The sequence below is a fragment of the Ochotona curzoniae genome, unplaced genomic scaffold (assembly GCF_017591425.1).
Source record: "Ochotona curzoniae isolate NIBS_2020 unplaced genomic scaffold, NIBS_Ocur_1.0 scaffold_4701, whole genome shotgun sequence".
Taxonomy (NCBI): domain Eukaryota; kingdom Metazoa; phylum Chordata; class Mammalia; order Lagomorpha; family Ochotonidae; genus Ochotona; species Ochotona curzoniae.
In genome coordinates, this window is record NW_024467122.1 from 953,636 (window position 1) to 976,423 (window position 22,788).

Consider the following 22,788-nt stretch of genomic DNA (forward strand, 5'->3'; position numbering starts at 1 on the left):
CATAGGATGTGCTTGAACAGGAAGCTGGAACCAGGAGCCAGGCACTGAAACATGGGATGCCAGATGGTGCCTCTGCCGCTGCAGCAGCCTCTTCCCCCATCGTCGGTTTGCTTTCCTGGTCAGAAAACATCGTCCCCACCCCACCTCACCTGTCCACCCCCAGAGGGAACAAGGAAGTAGCCGGGAAGTAGAGGGCAGCAACTTACCACGGGCCTGCGGCCAATGCTGGTCAGATAGAGGAGGAGGCCTTTGGTGTGGTAGATGGTGGGCTGGAGCTGCATGCTGGGTGCAAGCCACTGCCTGTTCAAGTCCTCCCCTCTCAGTGAGCACCTGTGACTGCAGCAGACAAACACACTTAGAAGGAAGGCACCGCTGGAGAAGACAGCTCGACACAACAGATGAACGAGCCCCTATTCCTCTGCCTGCCAGGCTGGTGTCAGTGTCAGCAAGCTGCAGACCCAGCCTTTAGGGTTCCAAAGCATTGCACTCATTCACAGTCCCAAAAGGAACCAGGCAACGTGGCTGACTTTGCAGTGCGCTGCTGCAGTTTCAGAATCAAGTCTGCAAAACGTCGGCTGCCATCGCAGATATCCACGGAGAAAAATTCAATAAGTTCCTCCAGGCTCTGGGCCCTTCAAACCTCCAAATAACTCATCTGAGCCCAATCCATCACACAGGGTGTGTTGCATGTGGTATTTCCAGCTGGCCCAATCCTTGGCAAGCTAGATATTATTACAGCGCACCAAAGAGACCAGGGCTTAGGAGCGACTGCATGCGTGGCCCACGAGCTCACAGCTAGCAGCCTGCCTTTCTGCTTCATCCACTTGCCCCTCACACTCACATCCAGCTCCTGGCACACTACTGCCACCCCTGGCACAGTCCATACCAAGGGCTTGTCACTTCCCTAAAAACCAGAGCATGAAGAGTCACAGCTCACTGAGGCCAGCACCACACACTCCCTCATTTGGGGATGGGACATGTTTGCCCTCAAAAGCACCAGGCTGATTCGCAGAGTCCCAGGCATCCTACAGGCCTGTGCCAAGATGGGCCATGGCCAGTACCAGAATTAACTCACCATGCCGGCATGAACTCAGTAGAGCTATCAGGCCTGTCCCTTCCCCACCCCACCCTGACAGCCCATGCCACCCTCCTTGCTTGCCCCTCCACACCTCGCACCTATACCCACATGGTTAGCTCTCAGGGACCACCCTGATTTTGCAGGCACACTGCAGTGCCCGCAGTGGATACCTGGTCAAACCCTTTGGAGCGGTCTTACTGATGCTTCACTCGCTCCCTTGGTTAACAGAGCACTTCCTGGGGCTAAGGCAGCTTCATGGTTACCAGGAAAATCCCAGGTGTTAAAGCGTCAGTCATCCAGAACTCCAGACTCAAGTGCAGAATCACACAGGCTCCTGTGTCTCCCACAAAACCACCATGCTTCCTCTCTGCCTGGGAGGTGGAGGCAGGCTGCCCGCCTCCCCCGTCTGCACGTTCCCGAATTATCTCTAAGCACCAGCTTCCTGCTGCTCGTCAGCCGTCCTAGCAGATCACGGGGAGCGGGACATCTTGAGAGTAATCATTTATCCCTGATTTCACCATTCAAATATTTTGACTTAGAAATGCTAGGTTTTCCGCATCTTCCTCTGCGGCTTTTGTTCTTTTCCTGATTCTTATTTTTCCTCTCGCTTCAACTTTGTAGTGACAATGACACCTAGAAACACGGCTTCCCTGTGCTTGCCTGGCGACCAGGGGGAAGCGGGCGTAAGGACCCCCAGAATACAGGAAGGGGCACAGCGTTGGAGGGACCCCTGGGGACACAGGAACAGGGTACAGTGACTGACAGAGGGTCCCCTACACACAGGAAGGGGGCACAGCAATGGAGGGCCCCCCAGCACAGGGAGACACATTCAGGCGCAAGCCCCCAGCACTTGCTTCATGGTGATTCTCCCTGCCCTGATCCCTTCCTCCAAACACAGGAAGGACTTGTGTTTTCCTGGTCAGGTTGACCACAATCAGATCAGCCAAGACCCTTTGAAAGCCTTCATGTCTGTGCAAATGCAAATGCAACTATGCTGCGGGTCCAGGTTAAGCAATTTTGTATCCATTCTCCCCAGAGCATCACTCTCTGTGCCCGCGCCCCAAAGATGCCGGGGTCAGTGTCCACGGCGCCTGTGCCCGCACCCCAGGGACCCCAGGGTCAGTGTCCACTGCATCTGTGCCCATGCCCCAGGGACCCCGGGGTCAGTGTCCAGGGCATCTGTCCCTGTATTCCCAAGACAGCTCCCCAGAGATAGTCAAGCAGTAAACAGGGTTTATTGTGATGGAGACTGGCTCCCGGCCTTGTCACCAGGTGTGGGATTTGATGCACCTTCATGCTAGGGGTCCTCAAGTTCCAGGTTTGACCCCAAACTGTCTGACCCAGAATGCAAGTGTATCCACCCACAACGCCATGCTCTCTGGAGGCCAGGTTCAAGTCAGCTGACCTTAGCACACCTGACAGTGAGATGCCAGAGCGGAATGGAAGGAGTTCCCCTTCAGAGGAAAAAGCGAAAGGACCTTAAATAGATGCCACCCCTGCAATGCAGGTCATTCGTCCCCTGGAAAGGCTGGCATGGAAAACCGTGCAAGTGTGAGGAGGCACTGAGGCCAGGGCAGCTCCACGGCCTGAATGACACGGCGGCTCTCCCAGGGCCCACACAGGACTTGGGGGCTGTATGTATGTGTGCATGCCTGTGAAAGTGCCTTATGTGCCCATGTGCAGGTGTGTGCACGTGTGTAGTTGTATGTGGATGTGTGTGCATGTGTGTACGTGTCTGTGTGCATGTGTATGTGAGTATGTGTGTATGTAGTTGTGTGTGGATGTGTCTGTGTGTGTGTATGTAGCTGTGTATGTGTATATGGTGTGTCTGTGTGTACGTGTGTGGATGTGTGTGTATGTAGCTGTGTATGCATGTGTGTGCGTGTGTCTGTGTGTGCCTGCTGGGTGCTGACCCGGGAGCATCTGCAAGGCCTCCAGCCCTGTCCCTGAGAGCTGATGACGGGGCACACACCACAGCTCCCTCGAGCACTTTTCTGGTTTAAGCAAGTCCGTTGGCCCTGCTCCCCGGCTCCAGCAGACACCCCTGTGTTTCTGCTGATGGCGCCGCGGCCAGACACCCCGGGTTCTGTGAGCACGTGACAACGCAGTGAGCCGCCTGCTGTCCGGCACGGCGTCTCAGAGATGACAGCTGCTCGCTCTGCACAGATGGACTGCACGAGCGGCTGGTGACAAGCTCAGGGCTGTAATTTCCGAAAAGGGGTCATCCTGCAAATAGAGCCTGTAGCCCAGCTTCCTTAGCACAAGACTTGCTATTTATTCCATGGAAAATTACGAGCAGACAAGGAAGGAAGACTCCACTTCCTGCTGGTTTGCAGAGGTGAAGCCACTGGAGCCAAAGCGGACCCTTTCCACTCCTCAGAGTCTAAGTGAAGCCTCAACTCAGTGTTTGGATGGACAGACTGCAGTCAGCAGTGTGCATGTGGGCGCTCTCTTAGCCACAGTGCCACCTCACCCTGTTCGGGAAGTGTCTCACAGGTGTAGCCGGGCGTTCTTGAGTGGCACAAAGCTCTCAGAGGACACTGCCTGTGCCCCAATCCTGAGTCTGGGAAGTTGTGCAGAGCTGAATCCCGGAGCAGAACCGGGCCTTGTAACTTCCTCCAACCTCAATGTCCGCTGAGGCCTGCCCTGCCCCAACCTCACTGGGGCTTGCCCAGGCTGCCCTGGTGGCTCGTGTGCCCCATCACCAGCCGTGTGCACTGTGACCTCCGCAACAGGGACCCGGTGGGATGTCTCTGTGCCTGAGAAAGCAGAGGAGCTTCGACCTTCACTTTATGACCAAATCTCAGGCTAAAATTGACAAAGAACAGAGCACCCTGGTCCCCCAGGGCGCTGACCTGGAGCCACCAGCCACAGCGTCCTGACTGGAGGGTGGCCAGACCGACCTGAGGAAGGAAGGTCACGGACACTCCGGTTAGCGTGGACTACCACCAGTCTCAGCTCTGGGGTGAGATGAGTGCTCACCCAACACAGGAGGCAAGTGTCTCACCAAGAAGGCCTTAAGTTACCAGGACCCTGAGGCAAAGAGCAGACCCCAAGTCCAGAGAGAGAATGAGAGAGATTGGCCTACTTTCTGAATGAGTTCAATACTCTTAGGTTTAGCAGCTAAGTAGGCCAGGGCATGTGGGGAGCAGGTGGGGGGCCTCTTTTTGCCTTGGCAAGGTTGGGCACTCTTTCCTCACAGGGTTACCCCTGGGAACCTTATCGGATGCTTGGGAACTCTCAAGCTCGAAGTGGCTGGCTGCCTGAGACAGGTGGCGCAGGTCGAATGGTGGGGCTTCAGGGCGCCTTCGCAGTTGACCTAGAGCTAACCCAGATATCGCAGGAAGCTCAGCCACCTGCAACCCAACTGCCTGGCACCCCTAGGATAACCAGTAAGACCCCCCCCCCCCACTGATTCTGTAACTATGTTCAGTGAGCTTTCCTTTGCCTTTCTGACAAGACCCTCATAGCTCTGTATTGATGTAGTGAAAGAAATGCAATGGAACCGTGTCTCGAACTGGCTTGCTCACCCACTTGCCTGAGTGGGCACTCTGTTTCTGTAGGATTGTGGCATACTGGCAGGTGACACCAGAGCTCTCGCAATAAACACTGAGATGGAGCAGGCCACAGAGGGCAGCTAAGATGGCAGCCTTTCGCAAGGACACAGGTGTTCTCGAGCTCAAAATAAGGACTGCCAGAGACAGGTTGTCATGCTCAGGACATTTCCATCACACAGAATCTCAGAAGCAGCAGCACAGAGAGGAGGGGAAGCCAGGCCAGTAGGAGCTGGGTCCACCAGGACAGGAAAGCCAGGGTCAAGGTGGGCATGGAGCAGCTAACCTCGCTCTAACTCCACCAATGCCAAGAAATTCCCCAGCCTCCGGCACAACCAGCATTCCTGATCACCCCCAGCCTGCGGTCCCACAGATGCCCCTCCCCCATGGAACATGGGTGCGTGATCAGGTTGGAGAGGTGGTGCCTCACATGGCACCTCGGGGAGAGCCGCCTGATTTAGAAGGGAACCGCAGGCTCTGCCAGCCTCGGGGCCATCACCAGGAACTGGGACATGGTGGTGACCATCTCCACCCCTGCCTGGCGCAGAGCCGGCTCCAAACCTCAGAGAACACCCCCAAAACACTTGACCACCTGTTTCTCCCCCCAGTATGTTAGTCTCTTGAATGTTTTCATTGGAAGCCAACATGGAGGTAAGATCAAAATTTATTATCTCTAATAATCTTGGCAAGTGAATTCCATCATACTAACTCAACATCTAATACAGGTCACACAAGGCAGTGACAGCTCCAGCTGGAGCCTGGTCAGACCGGATGACGGGCTCAGCCAGTTTGGCCACAAATCTAGAGGCAGCTCTACAAGGTCACATATACCAATCAAGAATATGCTATCAGTTGTCTCACATGTTTATACAGTATTCAATAAATATGGTTCCCCCTGGTCCACACCCAAAGGTGGAAGCTTCCAAGAAGCATGTGCTGAGAGAGAAAACGGTGAAGAATGTACAAACACACGTGCCCCCGAGCAGTGACCCCTGAGCCTGCCGGTGATTCCAAGATTGGCCGGTGTGTCAGTGCTCCCTGCCATGGCAGGAGCCAGCTAGCCCATTGATTCCAAGACAGGCTGGTGTGTTAGCACTCCCTGCCATGGCAGGAGCCAGCTAGCCTGGTGATTCCAAGACAGGCCGGTGTGTCAGTGCTCCCTGCCATGGCAGGAGCCAGCTAGCCTGGTGATTCCAAGACAGGCCGGTGTGTTAGCACTCCCTGCCACAGCAGGAGCCAGCTAGCCTGGTGATTCCAAGATGGGCCGGTGTGTCAGTGCTCCCTGCCATGGCAGGAGCCAGCTAGCCTGGTGATTCCAAGATGGGCCAGTGTGTTAGCACTCCCTGCCACGGCAGGAGCCAGCTAGCCTGGTGATTCCAAGACGGGCCAGTGTGTTAGCACTCCCTGCCACGGCAGGAGCCAGCTAGCCTGGTGATTCCAAGACAGGCTGGTGTGTTAGCACTCCCTGCCACGGCAGGAGCCAGCTAGCCTGGGAGCCACGGGCCAGGACTCAGTGGACACAGACAGGAGCAACTTACTCAGGTTCTTGCCACTTTGAATCCTTTATTGAGTTTCCACAGAGTTGTCCAACGGGAATTAAGGAAGGACATGTGTACAACTCAAGACCTAATTGCCAATTTCATGATGATGGAATACAGAGCTTCTCCAAGTTCTACACTCTGTAATGATAATTAAGAAACTCAGAATTGATTGGCACTCCCCGTGAACACATGTGGGTTTCTAAAGCTGGAATCTCCAAGGTGGAAGACCCTCACCCCCACAGTGCAAGTGGAGACACAACACGGGGATTTCTGTGGGTGAGCACCTGGGTGCTGAGGGCTGCCGTAACCACCACATGACCAGATCAGCAACGAGCTTCGAGAAACGCCATCAGCCAGGACAGAGACAAACCCGGAGAGGAGCCTGAGCCAGCTCAACGAGACCAACTCAGGTACCCGTCTCCAGATGGACACTGTGGCAGCTGTGCCCAGTGGGATATGCCAGCATGCCAGAGAGTGAAGCCATGTCACTGATGGCAGAAGAACTGGCCTCAGAGGACAGCGTGCTGTGCAAAGCCACCCAGAGACACACACCGGTCACCCTCCCTCCCAGGCAAACGCCGAAGAAACTCAATCTAGACACAAAGGCTAATGAGAGGCTGCGAGCGATGTGGTGGCCACTCACAGAGCAGGAGTGGACAGCAGGACACTGGGTGGTGGCAGTCCACAGTAACTTGTGCTGTAATCTCACGGGCTCCACGTCTCCACCCAGAAAGTGATCTCAAAGAAGAAATGCTGCTCGCCCCAGTCAATCAGAAAGACGGGAGGTATTTCCGAGTGTTACGCGACAGGAGCGGGCATTATGGCTTAGTGAGCTAAGCTGCCACCTACAATGCCACAATCCATAGGAGCATCTGTTCAAGTCCTGGCTGCCCCACTACTGACCCAACTGCCCTACCAACAGCCTGAGCCAGCTGTGCAAGCTGCCTAGCTAGCTGGGCCCTGCACCCCCGAGGGAGACCCTGAGCTCTGCACCCTCAAGAGTGACCTTGGGTCCCTGCCCCCTGAGGGAGACCCTGGGCCCCTGCACCCACTGAGGTTAACCCTGGGTCCCTGCACTGCCAAGGGAGACCCAGAGGAAGTTTCACACGCAGTCACTGGAGGAGTGGACCTACAGAGTGAAGATCTCTCTCTCTCTCTCTCTCTCTCTCTCTCTCTCTCTCGGTATGTATGTGTGTCCTCTCTCTGCAACTCTGCCTTTCAAACAGATGAGTCTTTAAACACAGAAATGTCCCATTATAATCCATAAGTGTGTATAATTTTGGTTAACAAGAAAAAACAATAGAAAGATCAGATTTCACATTTAGCACATTTGAAGATAATATTACAGTAAACCAGGAAGACTCTACTAAGTCCACTGGCAACCCAGAATAAAGAATTGGGTAAAGTGACAAAATGTAACATCAATTCACAGGAGTAAACTCCAGTCTAGGAACAGTGAGCCACCTGCTGTATTCCCAAGTGGAACGTTAAACGCCTGGTGAAAACAAGAGCATGAAGCTATGGTCTGGCATCGAGTGGTGGTTTCTGAGATATAAAGGTAAGCAATAAGTTACTAAAATTTAAATGTAAGCACACACATATTATACAGAGAGAGAGAATTAAGTTACAAAGAAGGCCACATGAGATCAAAGGATATAAAAAACATGCATCTGGGCCCGGTGTGGCAGCCTAGTGGCCAAAGTCCTAGGTTTGAATGCACCAGGATCCCATATGGGTACCAGTTCTAATCCCAGCAGCCCTGCTTTCCATTCAGTTCCCTGCTTGTGGCCTGGGAAAGCAGTCGAGGATGGCCCAAAGCCTTGGGACCCTGCATCCACGTGGGAGACCCGGAAGAGGCTCCTGGCTTCGGATCGGCACAGCATCGGCCGTTGCGCTCACTTGGGGAGTGAATCATCAGACAGAAGATCTTCCTCTCTGTCTCTCCTCCTCTCTGTATATCCGCCTTTCCAATAAAAAAATAAATCTTTAAAAAACAAAAAATGCATCTATATATCTGTGAGCGAGTGGGAACGGGATAGGGATGTGCAGTGTGAGGAGCGGCCCTGGTTCTCATACTTTCTCATCCAACTTCCCGCATTCATGTTTCACATCCTCTTGTGATCAGATACGACGGAGTTCAAGTGCATTACCAACATTTACAAATGAACTTGGACTCGATGACAAATAAATACTGAACGAAGTAAGAACCAACCTAAGCGACTTTAGGAAACAGAATTCTAGGTGCAAACTGTAAAGCTAAAAACACAATCTTGCCTTTCACAGCAGTACGCAACCCGGAGCTGGCAGTTTTAGAATTACTTACTCCGTGTGTATTTTAGAACTGAGTAAATAAGCAAATCAATTATGAATAAAACAGCCAGGTTTTTCCGTTACAGAAAGCAGGTGCAAGCAAAGCATTACCTTGATGGTGTATCGGATCAAAGGCTCAGGAGAACTCGGATTATGTAAAGTAAGTAAACAGGGCTCTCTCGGTGTGTACATGTGTGCGTACGTACTTGTGTGTGCTCACGGGCCTCTGTCCTACCTTCTCTTCTGTCTGCTGACAAGAAAATCCTATTTGCAAGAAACATATCCAGTGCCCCATGCCCGCTTTCTAAGTACCAACATCCAGTATGTGATGTCGAGGCCTCTGGGAGAAACTCCTGACTCCAGAGGTGAAGCAGAGAAAAAAGGAAATGGAATCAGAAATTCAGAAAATATGGAAACTCAAGGAGAGTGCTTTAGAACAACAGAGACTGAATCTAGAAAAGCTTCGGTGTCAAGTGTGGTGAAATCTGATAATAAAACAAACAAAGAGTATGAAATAACACAGAGAATAAGTATTCATAATTGTATACTGATATTTACAAATAGTGAGCAGAGGAGAAAGGTTAGCTCCTTAGTAGAAATCCAGTTTGCGAATGTGGAAGGAGCAAGGAAAATAGAGGCCATCAACTGACAAGCAGAGAATCAGCAGTGGATGCTGAAACAGCAGGTGATCAGAAAATCAGACATTCACAGACTCAGGGTCTGCCCCCAGAAGACGTTTAGGTGTGCAGTGGGGAAGCCTGGCAGATGCCACGTTATCTAAGTGCTGCAAGGAACACTCTTGGGTGTGATACACTGACAAGGGCACCCTTCACCTGCTAGGGCAGTGTTCTCGCCCAGCACACCAACAGCCACTGACACAAGGAAGCATCACAGCCTCAGATGAAGGCACTGCTCACAGGCGGTGGCCAATGCTCTGCAAACACAAGAGAGGGACTGCCCACAGGCGGTGGCCAACGCTCCCCAAACATAAGAGAGGGACTGCCCACAGGCGGTGGCCAACGCTCTCCAAACACAAGAGCAAGTGAGGGGGCATATCTGGATTGGAGGACATCGGAAACCTCGGCTTCTACTGCAGTGGCATCACCCAGGACTGGAGAGCTGCAGAAATCTGAGTGACGTAAGATTCAGCATCAGCTGCCTGGCTTTCACTATTATTCCACGGCCTTGAAAGACGTGGGCATGTGAAGAATCTGGGTGAAACTGCATACATTTTATGATATTATTGTAATACTTTTCCCAAAAAGAATGCAAGATGTACATTTAGAAAGTTTTTCTAAAGCTAAAGTTTGAAAAAAAAAGTCATATAGTAATAGTATAGTTATGTTAGAGTTCACTCCCCAAGTTAGTTTTTAGAAAAAGTAAAAACTGAAGTGACAACTCAAGAAAGGGGTAGAGAAAGAAGAGAGGCCTGGCTAGAACAAGCACAGTATGAACACATCTGCAGACAAAAACGACGACGGCAGGCCATTTGTTCTAATCCTATGAAAGCAAAGGAAGAAATGAAGATGATTTAAAACAAACCAACAAACACTGAAAACAAGCAAAGAGCATCCAACATACAAATACCAGAGATTTGTGACAGAGTAATCCAAGGATCAGAACAGACCTCAAAAACCCAACTGAGGAAATGTTCATGAAACAGTAAAAATAAAAAAAAAAAATTAAAACATCCAAATACATTGAATCCAAGAGTATTGCTCCAGAACAGCCAACTCCAGGACAAGACCCAGTGATATTCTGGGGTTCACTGGGGAAGAAACCCTAGGAATTTAGGGAACAAGGCATGTCACTCAGAAAACTCAACTTTACATTGTCCCTTTCTGGTGGCAAGGCTTCAGGACAAAACTGAACGGGGATATTGAAAGCACCAAGTGAGATGCTGGAAGGGCATGGCTTTCTATCCAACACAGCGGAACAGCCAGTGCAAAGGAGCCCAACCATCACCAGTGTCCAGGAACGCAGGAGACAGGACTTGGCTGTGACCTCGCCTTTGTCAGTGCGCTGGAGAACAAACTCACATGCCATGCACCATGTGGGGCCCCCAGGGTTGCGCACACAGCCTGATGACACTGCACCCAAGTCTCCACTAGCCCTTCAAAGGCAGCCCACACACCGCCCACCCTTGAGTCACACAACATGAGGAAGGCCCTGCCCGGACGCCCATCCCGGCTGTGTGTCACAGGTGTTCACACCTGGGACCCAGGGTTATAGCCCTGGCCGGATGCCCATCCCAGCTGTGTGTCACAGGTGTTCACACCTGGGACCCAGGGCTATAGCCCTGCCTGGACACCCAACCCGGCTGTGTGTCACATGTGTTCACACCTGGGATCCAGGGCTATAGCTCTTCCAGGATGCCCATCCCAGCTGTGTGTCACATGTGTTCACACCTGGGACCCAGAGTTATAGCTCTGCCTGGACACCCATCCCGGCTATGTCACATGTGTTCACACCTAGGACCCAGAGTTATAGCTCTGCCTGGATGCCCATCCCAGCTGTGTGTCACAGGTGTTCACACCTGGGACCCAGGGTTATAGCTCTGCCAGGATGCCCATCCCAGCTGTGTGTCACATGTGTTCACACCTGGGACCCAGGGCTATAGGCTGTGCCCGGACGCCCATCCCGGCTGTGTGTCACATGTGTTCACACCTGGGACCCAAGTCTATAGCTCTGCCTGGACACCCATCCCGGCTATGTCACATGTGTTCACACCTAGGACCCAGAGTTATAGCTCTGCCTGGATGCCCATCCCAGCTGTGTGTCACAGGTGTTCACACCTGGGACCCAGGGTTATAGCTCTGCCAGGATGCCCATCCCAGCTGTGTGTCACATGTGTTCACACCTGGGACCCAGGGCTATAGGCTGTGCCCGGACGCCCATCCCGGCTGTGTGTCACATGTGTTCACACCTGGGACCCAAGTCTATAGCTCTGCCTGGACACCCATCCCGGCTATGTCACATGTGTTCACACCTGGGACCCAGGGCTATAGGCTGTGCCCGGACGCCCATCCCGGCTGTGTGTCACATGTGTTCACACCTGGGACCCAAGTCTATAGCTCTGCCTGGACACCCATCCCGGCTATGTCACATGTGTTCACACCTAGGACCCAGGGTTATAGCTCTGCCCGGACACCCATCCCGGCTGTGTGTCACAGGTATTCACACCTGGGATCCAGGGCTACAGGCTCTGCCCAGACGCCCTCCCGGCTGTGTGTTCACACCTGGGACCCAGGGCTATAGCCCTGCCCGGACACCCATCCCGGCTGTGTGTCACATGTGTTCACACCTGGGACCCAGGGCTATAGCTCTTCCAGGATGCCCATCCCAGCTGTGTGTCACAGGTATTCACACCTGGGATCCAGGGCTACTGGCTCTGCCCAGACGCCCTCCCGGCTGTGTGTCATAGGTGTTCACACCTGGGACCCAGGGCTATAGGTCTGCCAGGATGCCCATCCCAGGACTGCCCTCAAGCAGCAGCTCAGAGCCCTGGCCACGCATCCCCAGCATAGTGGGTGGCCACAGTGGGAAGCATTTTCCTTACAAGCAGAAAAGGAAGCTCGGCCGTGCTCTGCCACCACCAGGACACTCCTGCACACAGCCAGTATCCAGGTGTGTTCCCCTGCGACCCAAACACGCAGACTCAGGACTGTGGCTCATGCCTGGTCCCTTACTGGGGCCTCGTCTGTGCAGGGGCAGTTAGTGCACGGGGGTAGCAAGCCTCTGCCTTCCTTGCTGGTAATAAATTCAGTATAAAAAAAAGTCATGTAAAGTTCAAAACTCTGAAGGAAAATAACTTCAGAAGCACCACAGAATGGTCATCTTCCACCCGCACTGCAGAGGCCGACCGAGTTTACGGGGAGCATTCCCAGGAAGTGCGGAGGGGCCTCCCTCGGGGAGCCGTAGACCCCATACTTCCCTGCACGGGTGACAGGAAGCTGTAGCTCTTGACCAGCTTCCTGCCCACGTGCCTCGGAAATGGCCTTCTGATCGTGCTTTGCTTCCTCGTGAAGCAGCAGGCTCATCGAGTCAGATGGCAGCTCCACGGAGCAGTCTGGCCGGTCCTGCCAAGAGCGTGAGCAGGAAGGAGCTTACTCCTCTCTGGTTGGTGTCGCTGCTGTAGGCTCTGGTGTGCCATACAGTCCAGATGAGCCTGGGGCATGCCGAACAAGTGTCTGCCCTCTGCTGCTTTCACAAACCAGGAAGCACCACACCAGCCCTCAGAAGCAATGCTGCTGCCAGACCAGCCAGGCCCAGGGACGAGCGAGTCGCCCTGGAACTCGGGCGCTTTCTTCCTCGAAGCCCTAGGGGGAAAGTGGAATGAGAAGGACAGTGGTTCTCACGGTGCCAAAGAACAAGAGGGACCAAAGTAAGTTTCAGGCTTGGCTCTGACACCTGCCGCTCCGGGATGAGGCCACGCAGCTGCCTTGATGCTGCTCCATTCGGAGTTACATTCATCTAGAATAAAATGCTTACATACGCTCTCTGTCTAAAGCGCCTTTCCCCTTTCACACAGCCAGGAGCAAGATAAAGACACGCACAGACTCTGGTAGAAGAGGCCTGTGATAAAGCTGTCTGCTTTGGAAACACAAATTCATCTGGAGAAAATGTGTCCAAGATTTGCCACCCATAGTTGTCTCATCTCCATAATGTCCTTCTCTGACTTGACACAGTTCCAAACTAATATTCCCACGCCTGCAGTGGCTTCCCACCCCCCAGGAAGGCTTCACTCTTTTCTGCCAGCTGGTCTCAGCTCGCCAATCCAACAGGACCAGTGCGGCCCGACGCGAGGCCAGTGCGACATGAGGACAGAGTCCCTGGCTGTCCCCAGACCACCTGTGTCACCCCCACCCTCATGTCCTCGTGCCTGCTGACACCAGGTCTGAAGCATGTCCCTTCCTTCTCTCCATCTACCTGTTCTGCAGGAAGTTTGTCAGGCCCAGCCCCTTCCGAGTACACCAAGTTACAGCAGCCTTGACCCTCCCCACCTCACACAGTAAACAAGATCGTCTCTGTGTCACCTGGGTCAGGCCCAGTGCCTTGAACCACTTGTTTCAGACTTTTGGCCAAATGGCTTCACTTCGCCAATTGTAGGAGTCTTCAGTGTCAGATGCGGAATGCACCTGCCTTTTAGTATTAGTATTTAACTCACAAGATTTTGTTTATTTCTCTCTCAGAATTAAGTGATACAACACACTGAAGGCACTTAGCAAAATGCTCAGCACACCATCAGCGATCGGCTCCAGTTAGCACGTTTGCTCCCGTGGCTCTTGGGCATGCGCACCGGCACCCCACACGGTGCTGTCCCAGGCTAGCGCGTAACTGCGCTGCAGACGCCTCGGCTCAGTCTCCTGAGGACGGCCCTGCATCTTTAATGCTTATTGAACCAGCTCCAATACTTATCATCACACCCTACATTAAATGGATCGCAATGACTATTTGTTACATAAAGATTCAGAGATAATTAGATCATCAATATGGACTTCTTTTTGAGACTTTCAGTAAACCATGATAATAAAGACAGAAAAAAAAAGCTGTATTTAACACTTAATCCTCAAAGCCATCTCTACCTCATATTTGAGTGAACTATAGTTCAATAATAGATTTGCATATTTGTCCTTACTCACATTGAGGGGAATTCCAAAAATGCCTGGAAAATAGAATTAAAAGATAAGGTATTTGTGCAGAAAAGAGTTTAAATTCAATCCCATTTTCCCTTAAGATGCATGCTCCATGCACTTTTGAAGACCCCACATTTAAATAAGGATGTGAGCCCAAGCCTCAACCCAACAGACGCAGGAGGCCAGGAGAGTCGGGAACATCCTCCCCACCAACGTCCTCTGCTCGTCCCCGTCGGCACCAGGCCACTGCGCACGGGGCACTGCCAAGTTCCCTGCAGCCCGCTCAGATGACGCCGGGGGATCGCGTGCCTTTCTGTCTCCCTCTTAAAACACACAGACACACAGGCAGACACACAGACACACAGGCAGACACACAGACACACAGGCAGACACACAGACACACACAGGCAGACACACAGACACACATGGGCAGACACACAGGCAGACACACAGACAGGCACAGGCAGACACACAGACACACACAGGCAGACACACAGACACACATGGGCAGACACACAGGCAGACACACAGGCAGACACACAGACAGGCACAGGCAGACACACAGACACACAGGTAGACACACAGGCAGACACACAGACACACAGGCAGGCACAGGCAGACACACAGACAGGCACAGGCAGACACATAGACACACACAGGCAGACACACAGACAGACACACAGGCAGATACACAAGCACACACAGACACACACAGAGGAAGACACATGTGCTCACACAGACATGCACACACAATGACATGGACATACACGTTCACACACACATACACATGCATGAAGACACACACACACATACATCCATGTACTCACATAATCATGCACAAGTAAACACCTTTGTGAATTTTAAAGGCAAATGACCAAGTTTTAGGTTTCATAAACACAAGCAAAGGGTCCCAAGTGCCCGTTCTTGTTCTCAGAACGGCTCTTCACCTGCTTGTCCTCTCAGCTCTCAACCTCGTAGTCTGCTCACCCTTACTTCACACCCAACCCCGTTCAACAGCAGATTGCACAGACCCTGCATTTAACAGATGTACACAAGCCAGTTCCAATCCACGACCTGCTCCACCTCCACCCTGCAGGGTCACCACCGTTTCCATCCTGGACCGCCACAAGCACTTCCCACACAGCACCCTGAGACTCTGTCCCTCCTTCGCTCAGCACTCCATGATGTCCACTCTCACTCTGATGGATCCCGGCTGGCAGGTCCCCCCTGCCCTGGCCCTCGTCTTCTCTAAACTGTTGTGCCATTCTCCCTTCTGGGCTGGCCGCAGTACGTGCCACCTCAGGGTGCTTCGTCAGTGTCTCCTGTGCCTGGCAGCGTGTCCCCAGATATGCAGCCTCCGCACCCAGGTAGCCCCTTGCCCCCAACACCACCCCCCAACTGCTCCCCTTCCACCTCTGACAGAGTGGCTGTTGCATGGACACCATCCATTGTTACACCACAAGTACACCTTTAGTTTAGGTTGTGTCTGCCCCACAGTAACGGGCACCATGCTGCTATACCCAAAGCCCCAAGAATGGCACACACAGCAGAGAGCCAGGAGAATGAATGGATTCTGCAGTGCCCAGCCCCTGCTCTGAGTGCCTGAGAAACCTTCAATTGAATGCCAAATGGAGTCTATGCGTGGCTTTTTCATAATATTCTTTCCCATGAACTTGCTGGAGACCCTACGTATTATCACGTTTGGACTAAGTTTGGCTGAGACCGGAAGCGGAATTATTACTTCCTTTCTGAAATGAGAAGGTCACGTCTTCCTTCCTGACCAAGAAACAACCTCAGAGCTTTAGGCTAGATCCATGAAACACACTGCATTAGCACCTTGCGTCTGTTAGTTTGTTCCCACTAAGAGCCAAAGGGAAAACAAGAGGACTTCTGCATTGTAGAGAAATCAAAGCACCCCTTTAGTAAGTACTGATGGATCAGAAAAAAGTGTTCTTTTCAATTGACTGAATATGCGAAGCCAAAATACACACCTCAAGCATAATGTAGCTATTATGACTTTTCCGTGTCTTTTATTAAGGAAAATAACCATCAACATCACAGTCAGTAGGAAAGATCTTCCCGCACGAGCTGACACTCATCTTCCTCCTTCTCCATTCTCCCTCCAAGGTGAAGAGACGCCAACAAAGCCTGAGGAAATAAAGACGCAGCCCCCAGAGCCCATTGCCCCCGCCCCGAGCGGGCGCCGGATCAGACAGCAGCAGTTCCCGGGAAGGAGCTGTTTGCACGTGTCACTCTGTCATCTGCTCTGAATTTACGTCTCGCCAGGCCCCGCCAGGTAGCACAGCAGATGGCAAGTGAAACCCAATTAGTGGTGTCTTGCAAGCTGTGTCAAGACTCTTCAATTAAGTTTGTTTTGTTGAGAAATCATCGGATGAGTGTTATCTCTGTTCGTAGGCAAGCAGAATCAGCCACGCTGGTCTCCGTATTTGACCTAATTCAAATTACTGAATGAAAACAGACTTCTCCCTGGGGGCATCATAAAGGACTCTGCGCCAACTGCTGAGTTTTACGACCATGTGAAACAGTGGCACCTGTGGACACATCACATAGCTACCGAAACTTAGGGGAGTCCGCAGGGGCTGGACACATCCACCTTCAGGACCGTGGGCATGCGCCTGACCCAGGCGGAGGCTCTGAGCAAGCAAGAAGCAAAGGAAGATAGTCGGAAATCGCCTGGTGCAGCTTTGAAGACCGGCCCTAAACAAGATCCCCAAGCAAACCCGGGCCTAAGTGGGTGATTAGGCCATGGCGCAGCAGCTAAACCAGAATCCCCTACGGGGTTGGCTTCTGTCACTGCTCCACTTCCAATCTGGCTCCCTGCTAAAGCAACTGCAAAGCGGCAGAAGGTGACGCAAGTGCCTGTGGCCTACCACCCCTGAGAGACTCCGCTGGAACTCCAAGCTCCTGGGCTCAGTGTGCTCCAGCTGGCTGCACTGTAGCCATCCGGGGCAAGCTGGTCTCTCTCTGTTACCCATCTCTCTCCACCCCACATCAATCAATGTCTTTTTTTTTTAACTTTTACGAGATTATTTTTAAATGTTATTTAAAAGGGGCTTTTACAGAGAGAGGGAGATACAAAGAATGAGAGAGAGATCTTCCATCCACTGGTTCATTCCAAATGACCACTATGGCCAGAGCCAGCCAAGCCAAAGCAAAGCCAGGAATCAATAGCTTCTTCTGGGCCTCCCACATGGGTGCAGGAGCCCAAGTGCTTGGGCTGTCCTCCATGTCTTTCCCAGGCCATTAACATGGAGTTGAACTGAAAGGGGAGTAGCCAGGAACAAGTGGGCACCCATACAGAATGTGGTTGCTGCAGAAGGTGGCATGGGCTACACACCACGGTGCTGCGTCCCTCTTTCAAATAAACACAAACAAATCTAAAAAAAATTCACTAAGATTGTTCAGCAGACACTTCGATGGCAATCATAACAGACCATAGAATTTATTGAAGTAGTTCAAAAATTACCAAACCCACAAAACTTAGCTCTGAGTTAGTTATGGTATCTGATTTCCATAATGCAAACATAGTAGATGTAGAATGTTCAGTTTTTACCAGAAGAGAAAAACGCACTTTTTAGTAAAACAAACAAATAAGAAATATGGCCTAAGCCATAGAAATTAGGTAGTTAATAGATGTTGTCCCCGAGTGAAAAAAGATGAAACTCAGTTACCATCCACTCATTCAAAGAACTAAAGAGAAGTAGGTGTGAAGAACTAGGACATGAGAGTCACGTCTCAACAACTAGAGGTCAGTAGTAAAGCAACGTAGGAACAGCTCAATAAAAATTCCAGAGCTGAAAGTGTCATCACTGAAATGAAGAATTCACTCGATGCCATAGAAGGGCAGCAGAGGGATCATTCAGCAATTAATTACAGGTCATCTGATACTGTCACATTTCACAAAAGAAAGGAATGAAACAAATGAACTCAGAAACCACTGCGTTGCACCAAGCACACACACACACGCAGATACACACATTGTTTCATAAACAGAGGAAAGAGGCTAACCAATAGTTAAAGCAATAATTGCCGAAAATTTCTTTAAACTCTGGTGAAAATCAGCAATCCAAGAAACTTACCAAATTCCTCTAGGCAGCATAAATTCAAAGGATCCACACAGAGACCCCTCATCGTGAAAACCGAAGAAGACAAGGTTGAGGCTCATGAAAATCCCCGGCTGATGGTCGTCAGCACATCCTAGTGTTGCAGAACCAGTGCAGGCCAGATGTTAGTGAGGGCACACTCAGTGCGGTGGAATATTACTAACCAAGACGCGGCTATGCAGAAACCATCCTAGAAAATGAAACATCAACTAGCACAGCTTCGGATGAAAAAGGGGAGCGAATTCACTGCTAACAGATCTACCGTGTAAAAAATGCTAAAGGTGGGGAGGGCAGCATGGCGGTATAGCAGACTCATCCTCCAAATGGGATGTCAACACGTGTCCCAGCTGCTCCATTTCCTATCCAGCTCCCTGCTTACGGTTCAACACTGGAGGATGGCCCAATGCCTCGGCCCCTGTACCCACATGGGAGACCCTGAGGGAACTCCTGGATGCTGGCTCCAATGGACTCAGCTCTGATCATCGAGGCCGTCTGAGCAGTGACCCAGCAGAGGGAAGATCTCTCTGTCTCTCCCTCTCTGTCTCTCTCTCTTTGTCTCTCTCTCCTTATCTCTATGTAAAATCTGTCTTTCAAATTTAAAAAATCATTTAAAAAATACTAAAAGGAGAGCTTGAGGCTGAAAGGGAAGATCACTGGACAGTGAGAAAGAGAAGATGATGAGTCTAAGTGGCCGCAGTCTGTATGTTCCCCTCTGTAACTGAAGACCCACGTTTCTAACCAACGGCTGTTAACTGTGTTAATCTGCAAATGATGTCTAACGATTTATTTTAACTAAGGTTGCATTTAATCTGAACTAGATTATAAATTGTTAGAGATCAATATATTGAAATTTTCAGGGGGAAAAACAGGGGAAAACAAAAAAGGAAAAAAATTTTCACTTAGAAAACACCCATTTAAGTAGCACATTAGGTAACACTACTTTAATTCAGTAATGGAGAAGTGGAAGAACCACAAAACAACAGAGAAAACAAAACACAAAACAACACAAGGCAGACAGTGGATGTTCTTGGGACGTCATCGTTTGGGTAGAGAAGCTACCGAAGGCTGGAGTTTTAAAATGCGTGCTAAGTCCAAGCTGGCTTCCAGAGCTGTACTGTGGGTTCAGACATAATGGGAAAAAGACCAAGGACCTGGAAATAGGTACCGAACGAGCAACAACCAAGCATGCAACAGACTGCTCATGCCCTCAGACCTCAAGCAAGTTACAAGAGACAAAGGAGGACTTAGCACAGACAGCCAACTCACCAAAAACCAACCATTCCATCCAGTTTTTTAAATTAGTTTTGTTTTATGACACTGTTTCATAGGCTCTGGGACTTCCCATCCTGCTCCCACGTTCCCTCTCCTCCCCACAGCTTTCCCCTCCCGTTTACAATGGATGTCCTTCATGAACAGTCACAAGTCCACCATGCTGCTGTTGAAGTGTTTCCCCACAGTGCAGGCATGGACAGCGTCAGCCAGGCAGCTTCCCACTGTCGGGTCAGCCTTCTCGTAGGAACACACACCAGTGCGTAAAGGTTCCATGCTGCGTGGAAGAAGCTGCTTCACGTCCCTCTCCTTGGCAATGGACAGCACAATCATGAAGAAGAAAAAGGCAACACGAGGCTTTCTTAACGCCATAAACTCTTTATGTTTATATTTATAGGTTCCACACTCGATCAAGAGCAGGATACACACTGTCTCATGGACACATAGACTGTTCTCCAGGAAACCAACTGATCACCAATAAATTAAATTTAATTTAAACAGTTCACTCATGTAGTATGTGATCTTTGACCAAATGCAAACCAAACTAGAAATTCAGGGCTAAATGTGGAAAATTCACAAACACCTGAAAATTAAACAATATATTCTTAGATGACCGATGATTATAAGAAGAAATTATAAGGGGAAGTAGCAAAACTTTGCGCTAGCTGAAAACAAAGCGCCAGCATGCTAAGACACAGCACTTAGAGGAACAAACGTCTCTGCAGGTGCCTTTGAGAAAGATCTTAGCAGAGTAAACTTGTACCTCAAGAAGCAAAAGCAGGAAAACGTTAACCAAGCAGACTGAAGAAAGAAAAACAACATAGAAGAGAAATAAATGAACAACAGTGGAGAAGAAAACAAAAGAAAGCTGGCTGTTTGAAAACAGATCAGTACTAAGGAAAAGCAAGGAAAAAGAGGTGCAAATTACTAAGAGGAAAAACAAGACAGTGCAATTATTAACCTGATGGAAACTAAGAGTTTTATGAGGAAATATGATGAGCAAGCACACACCGACACACTGGACACCCTGCAGGACATGGCCAAGAAACACCTGGAGAGCATTCCCACTGGAAACACAACTTCCAAAACTGTGAAAATGGTTCCACCGTCTGTATCCCATCAGTGAGCCCGTAAGTAAGGTTTCCTAGACTCGCACTAGGGAACCTGGAATAGCCTGCTCTGGGGCTCCCTCTGAAGCCAGGCAACCACGCAGAGGCCATGGGACAAACAGGAGTCTCCTCCACAGACCAGAGGCCACTGCAGGGCCCTCACCTTCAGCCAGCCCACTCCCTCCTACTCCCTCCTGGGTGATGGCTGCTCACAGGCCTCTCCCACAGGAGGACATGGCACTGCTCTCCTTAATTGTCCATTTTGTCTGGCAAGTCAGCATGACCACCAGCCCAGCAATTTCTCAGCTTTCTCACAGCTTGCATAAAAATAGCTCAGACTGTCCACTCAAAAGCTCCTTTGATGACCCAGGGAGTCACACTTGAGAAGCTGTGCGAGAATTTCACAGGTGACATCCCCATGCTACAATGAGGTGCTAATTGAGTTGAAGAGGGCAGACATGGCCTGCTCTATCTCCATAACAATAGGCTATTTCTGCTGCTCCTGGAAATTCCTGATGCTGCCTGCTGACCAGGTCACTGCGGGCCCTGAGCACTTTGCTGGTGATTAAAGAGGGCAGAGACATTTACTTACATCTTCAGCTTTCTTTGATGCATTTAAAATTCACACCCCCTACTAGCTGAATCCATACCTAAAACCCAAGCGGTACAGGTTGCACTCTGACATCCGGAGTAGTCAGGACCCCCACCCTTCAATCCCTGCTGGATCACACCAGCCCCCCAGAAGGACTCCTGGCTCTCAGGATGCTTCATCAGCTTCTCCATCATGCCTTATCTTAGCTCAGCCTTCCTGGTTCCATCCCTTTATTCTAAACTATGTAGTCACAGAACCCAACAGTTCCCAAGTTCTTAAAACCAAAACCCACCCCAGATCCTGAGGCTTCCTTCTTCTTTCACGAGTTAGGTTGGGATTCTCAGCAAGTGTGTGTGTCAGCAGAGGGTTGGTAGGGACCTAGCACCATGTCTAATCACCCTCACTCTGAATCCTGTTTGCTGTGTCTACAGGGATGCCTATTATCTCCGCAGGTTCAGCAGGAGAGGCGACAAGCTCAAAGATGGACCTGGCGTGCGGTGGGATTGCGGGCTTGGAGGAGAGGCAGGGCACACCTGCATCCCACGGGCAGGACGTCTCCAGATGGAGACCCTCTGCTCCCAGCGCCTTCTCTGCCCCTTCAGGAAACAGGCCCAGGTCAACCCTCCCATGGGTGGGCTCCTCAAAAGCAGGGAAATGAAGAGCTTCAGACCGGTGCTTGCAGCGAGCATGCAATCTGGACAGGCTTTGTAAATTAAAAAAGTATATACATGCAGAAATTATCTATGCCGTAAGGTTCTTGAGTCACGTTTTATGTGTGTATACTTGGAGTAGCATCCTGTCTGGGCAAACACATCATTCCTTTAAGCATTTAGCCCTTCCGGTGATGGGCACTTCCAAAGCGCTAGCTTCTGATTCCCCCTTTTAATAAACAGATGCCCAGTGCATTTATCAGCCCAGCACAAGTCTTAAGACACTGGCTCATGAAACCTGGCTTTTCCAAGGCTATGAAGGTAATGAAGACAGCCCCTTAGTAGATCACAGCTGGGATCCAGAGGCCAGTCCCCTGGGAGACACGCCAGGCCCACACACCAGACTGTGCCAGGCTCTGGACTCTACCAGGCAGAAACCCCCTCACTCAGGCATTAGGGTAGAAGGAGATGGCAGGTGTAAAAGCTGCCGGGCCATGGATGTGACCCTGGAGTGTGCAGGGGCCCATGGGTGTGGGTCAGGGTGTGCAGGGGCCCATGGGTGTGGGTCAGGGTGTGCAGGGCCCATGGGTGTGGGTCAGGGTGTGCAGGGGCCCATGGGTGTGACCCTGGAGTGTGCAGGGGCCCATGGGTGTGGGTCAGGGTGTGCAGGGGCCCATGGGTGTGGGTCAGGGTGTGCAGGGGCCCATGGGTGTGGGTCAGGGTGTGCAGGGGCCCATGGGTGTGGGTCAGGGTGTGCAGGGGCCCATGGGTGTGGGTCAGGGTGTGCAGGGGCCCATGGGTGTGGGTCAGGGTGTGCAGGGGCCCATGGGTGTGGGTCAGGGTGTGCAGGGGCCCATGGGTGTGGGTCAGGGTGTGCAGGGGCCCATGGGTGTGGGTCAGGGTGTGCAGGGGCCCATGGGTGTGG

General features: G+C 51.3%; 1 protein-coding gene across 1 annotated transcript in view; it reads right to left on the reverse strand.

Annotated features, from left to right (window-relative positions):
* The window catches only part of AGBL1 (AGBL carboxypeptidase 1), a 472,681-nt gene that overhangs the window by 214,699 nt on the left and 235,194 nt on the right, over nt 1–22,788 (reverse strand). Inside the window, exon 20 of the mRNA XM_040969772.1 lies at nt 207–336. Within this exon, the coding sequence (XP_040825706.1) occupies nt 207–336 (130 nt within the window). The remainder of the gene's footprint in view (nt 1–206; nt 337–22,788) is intronic.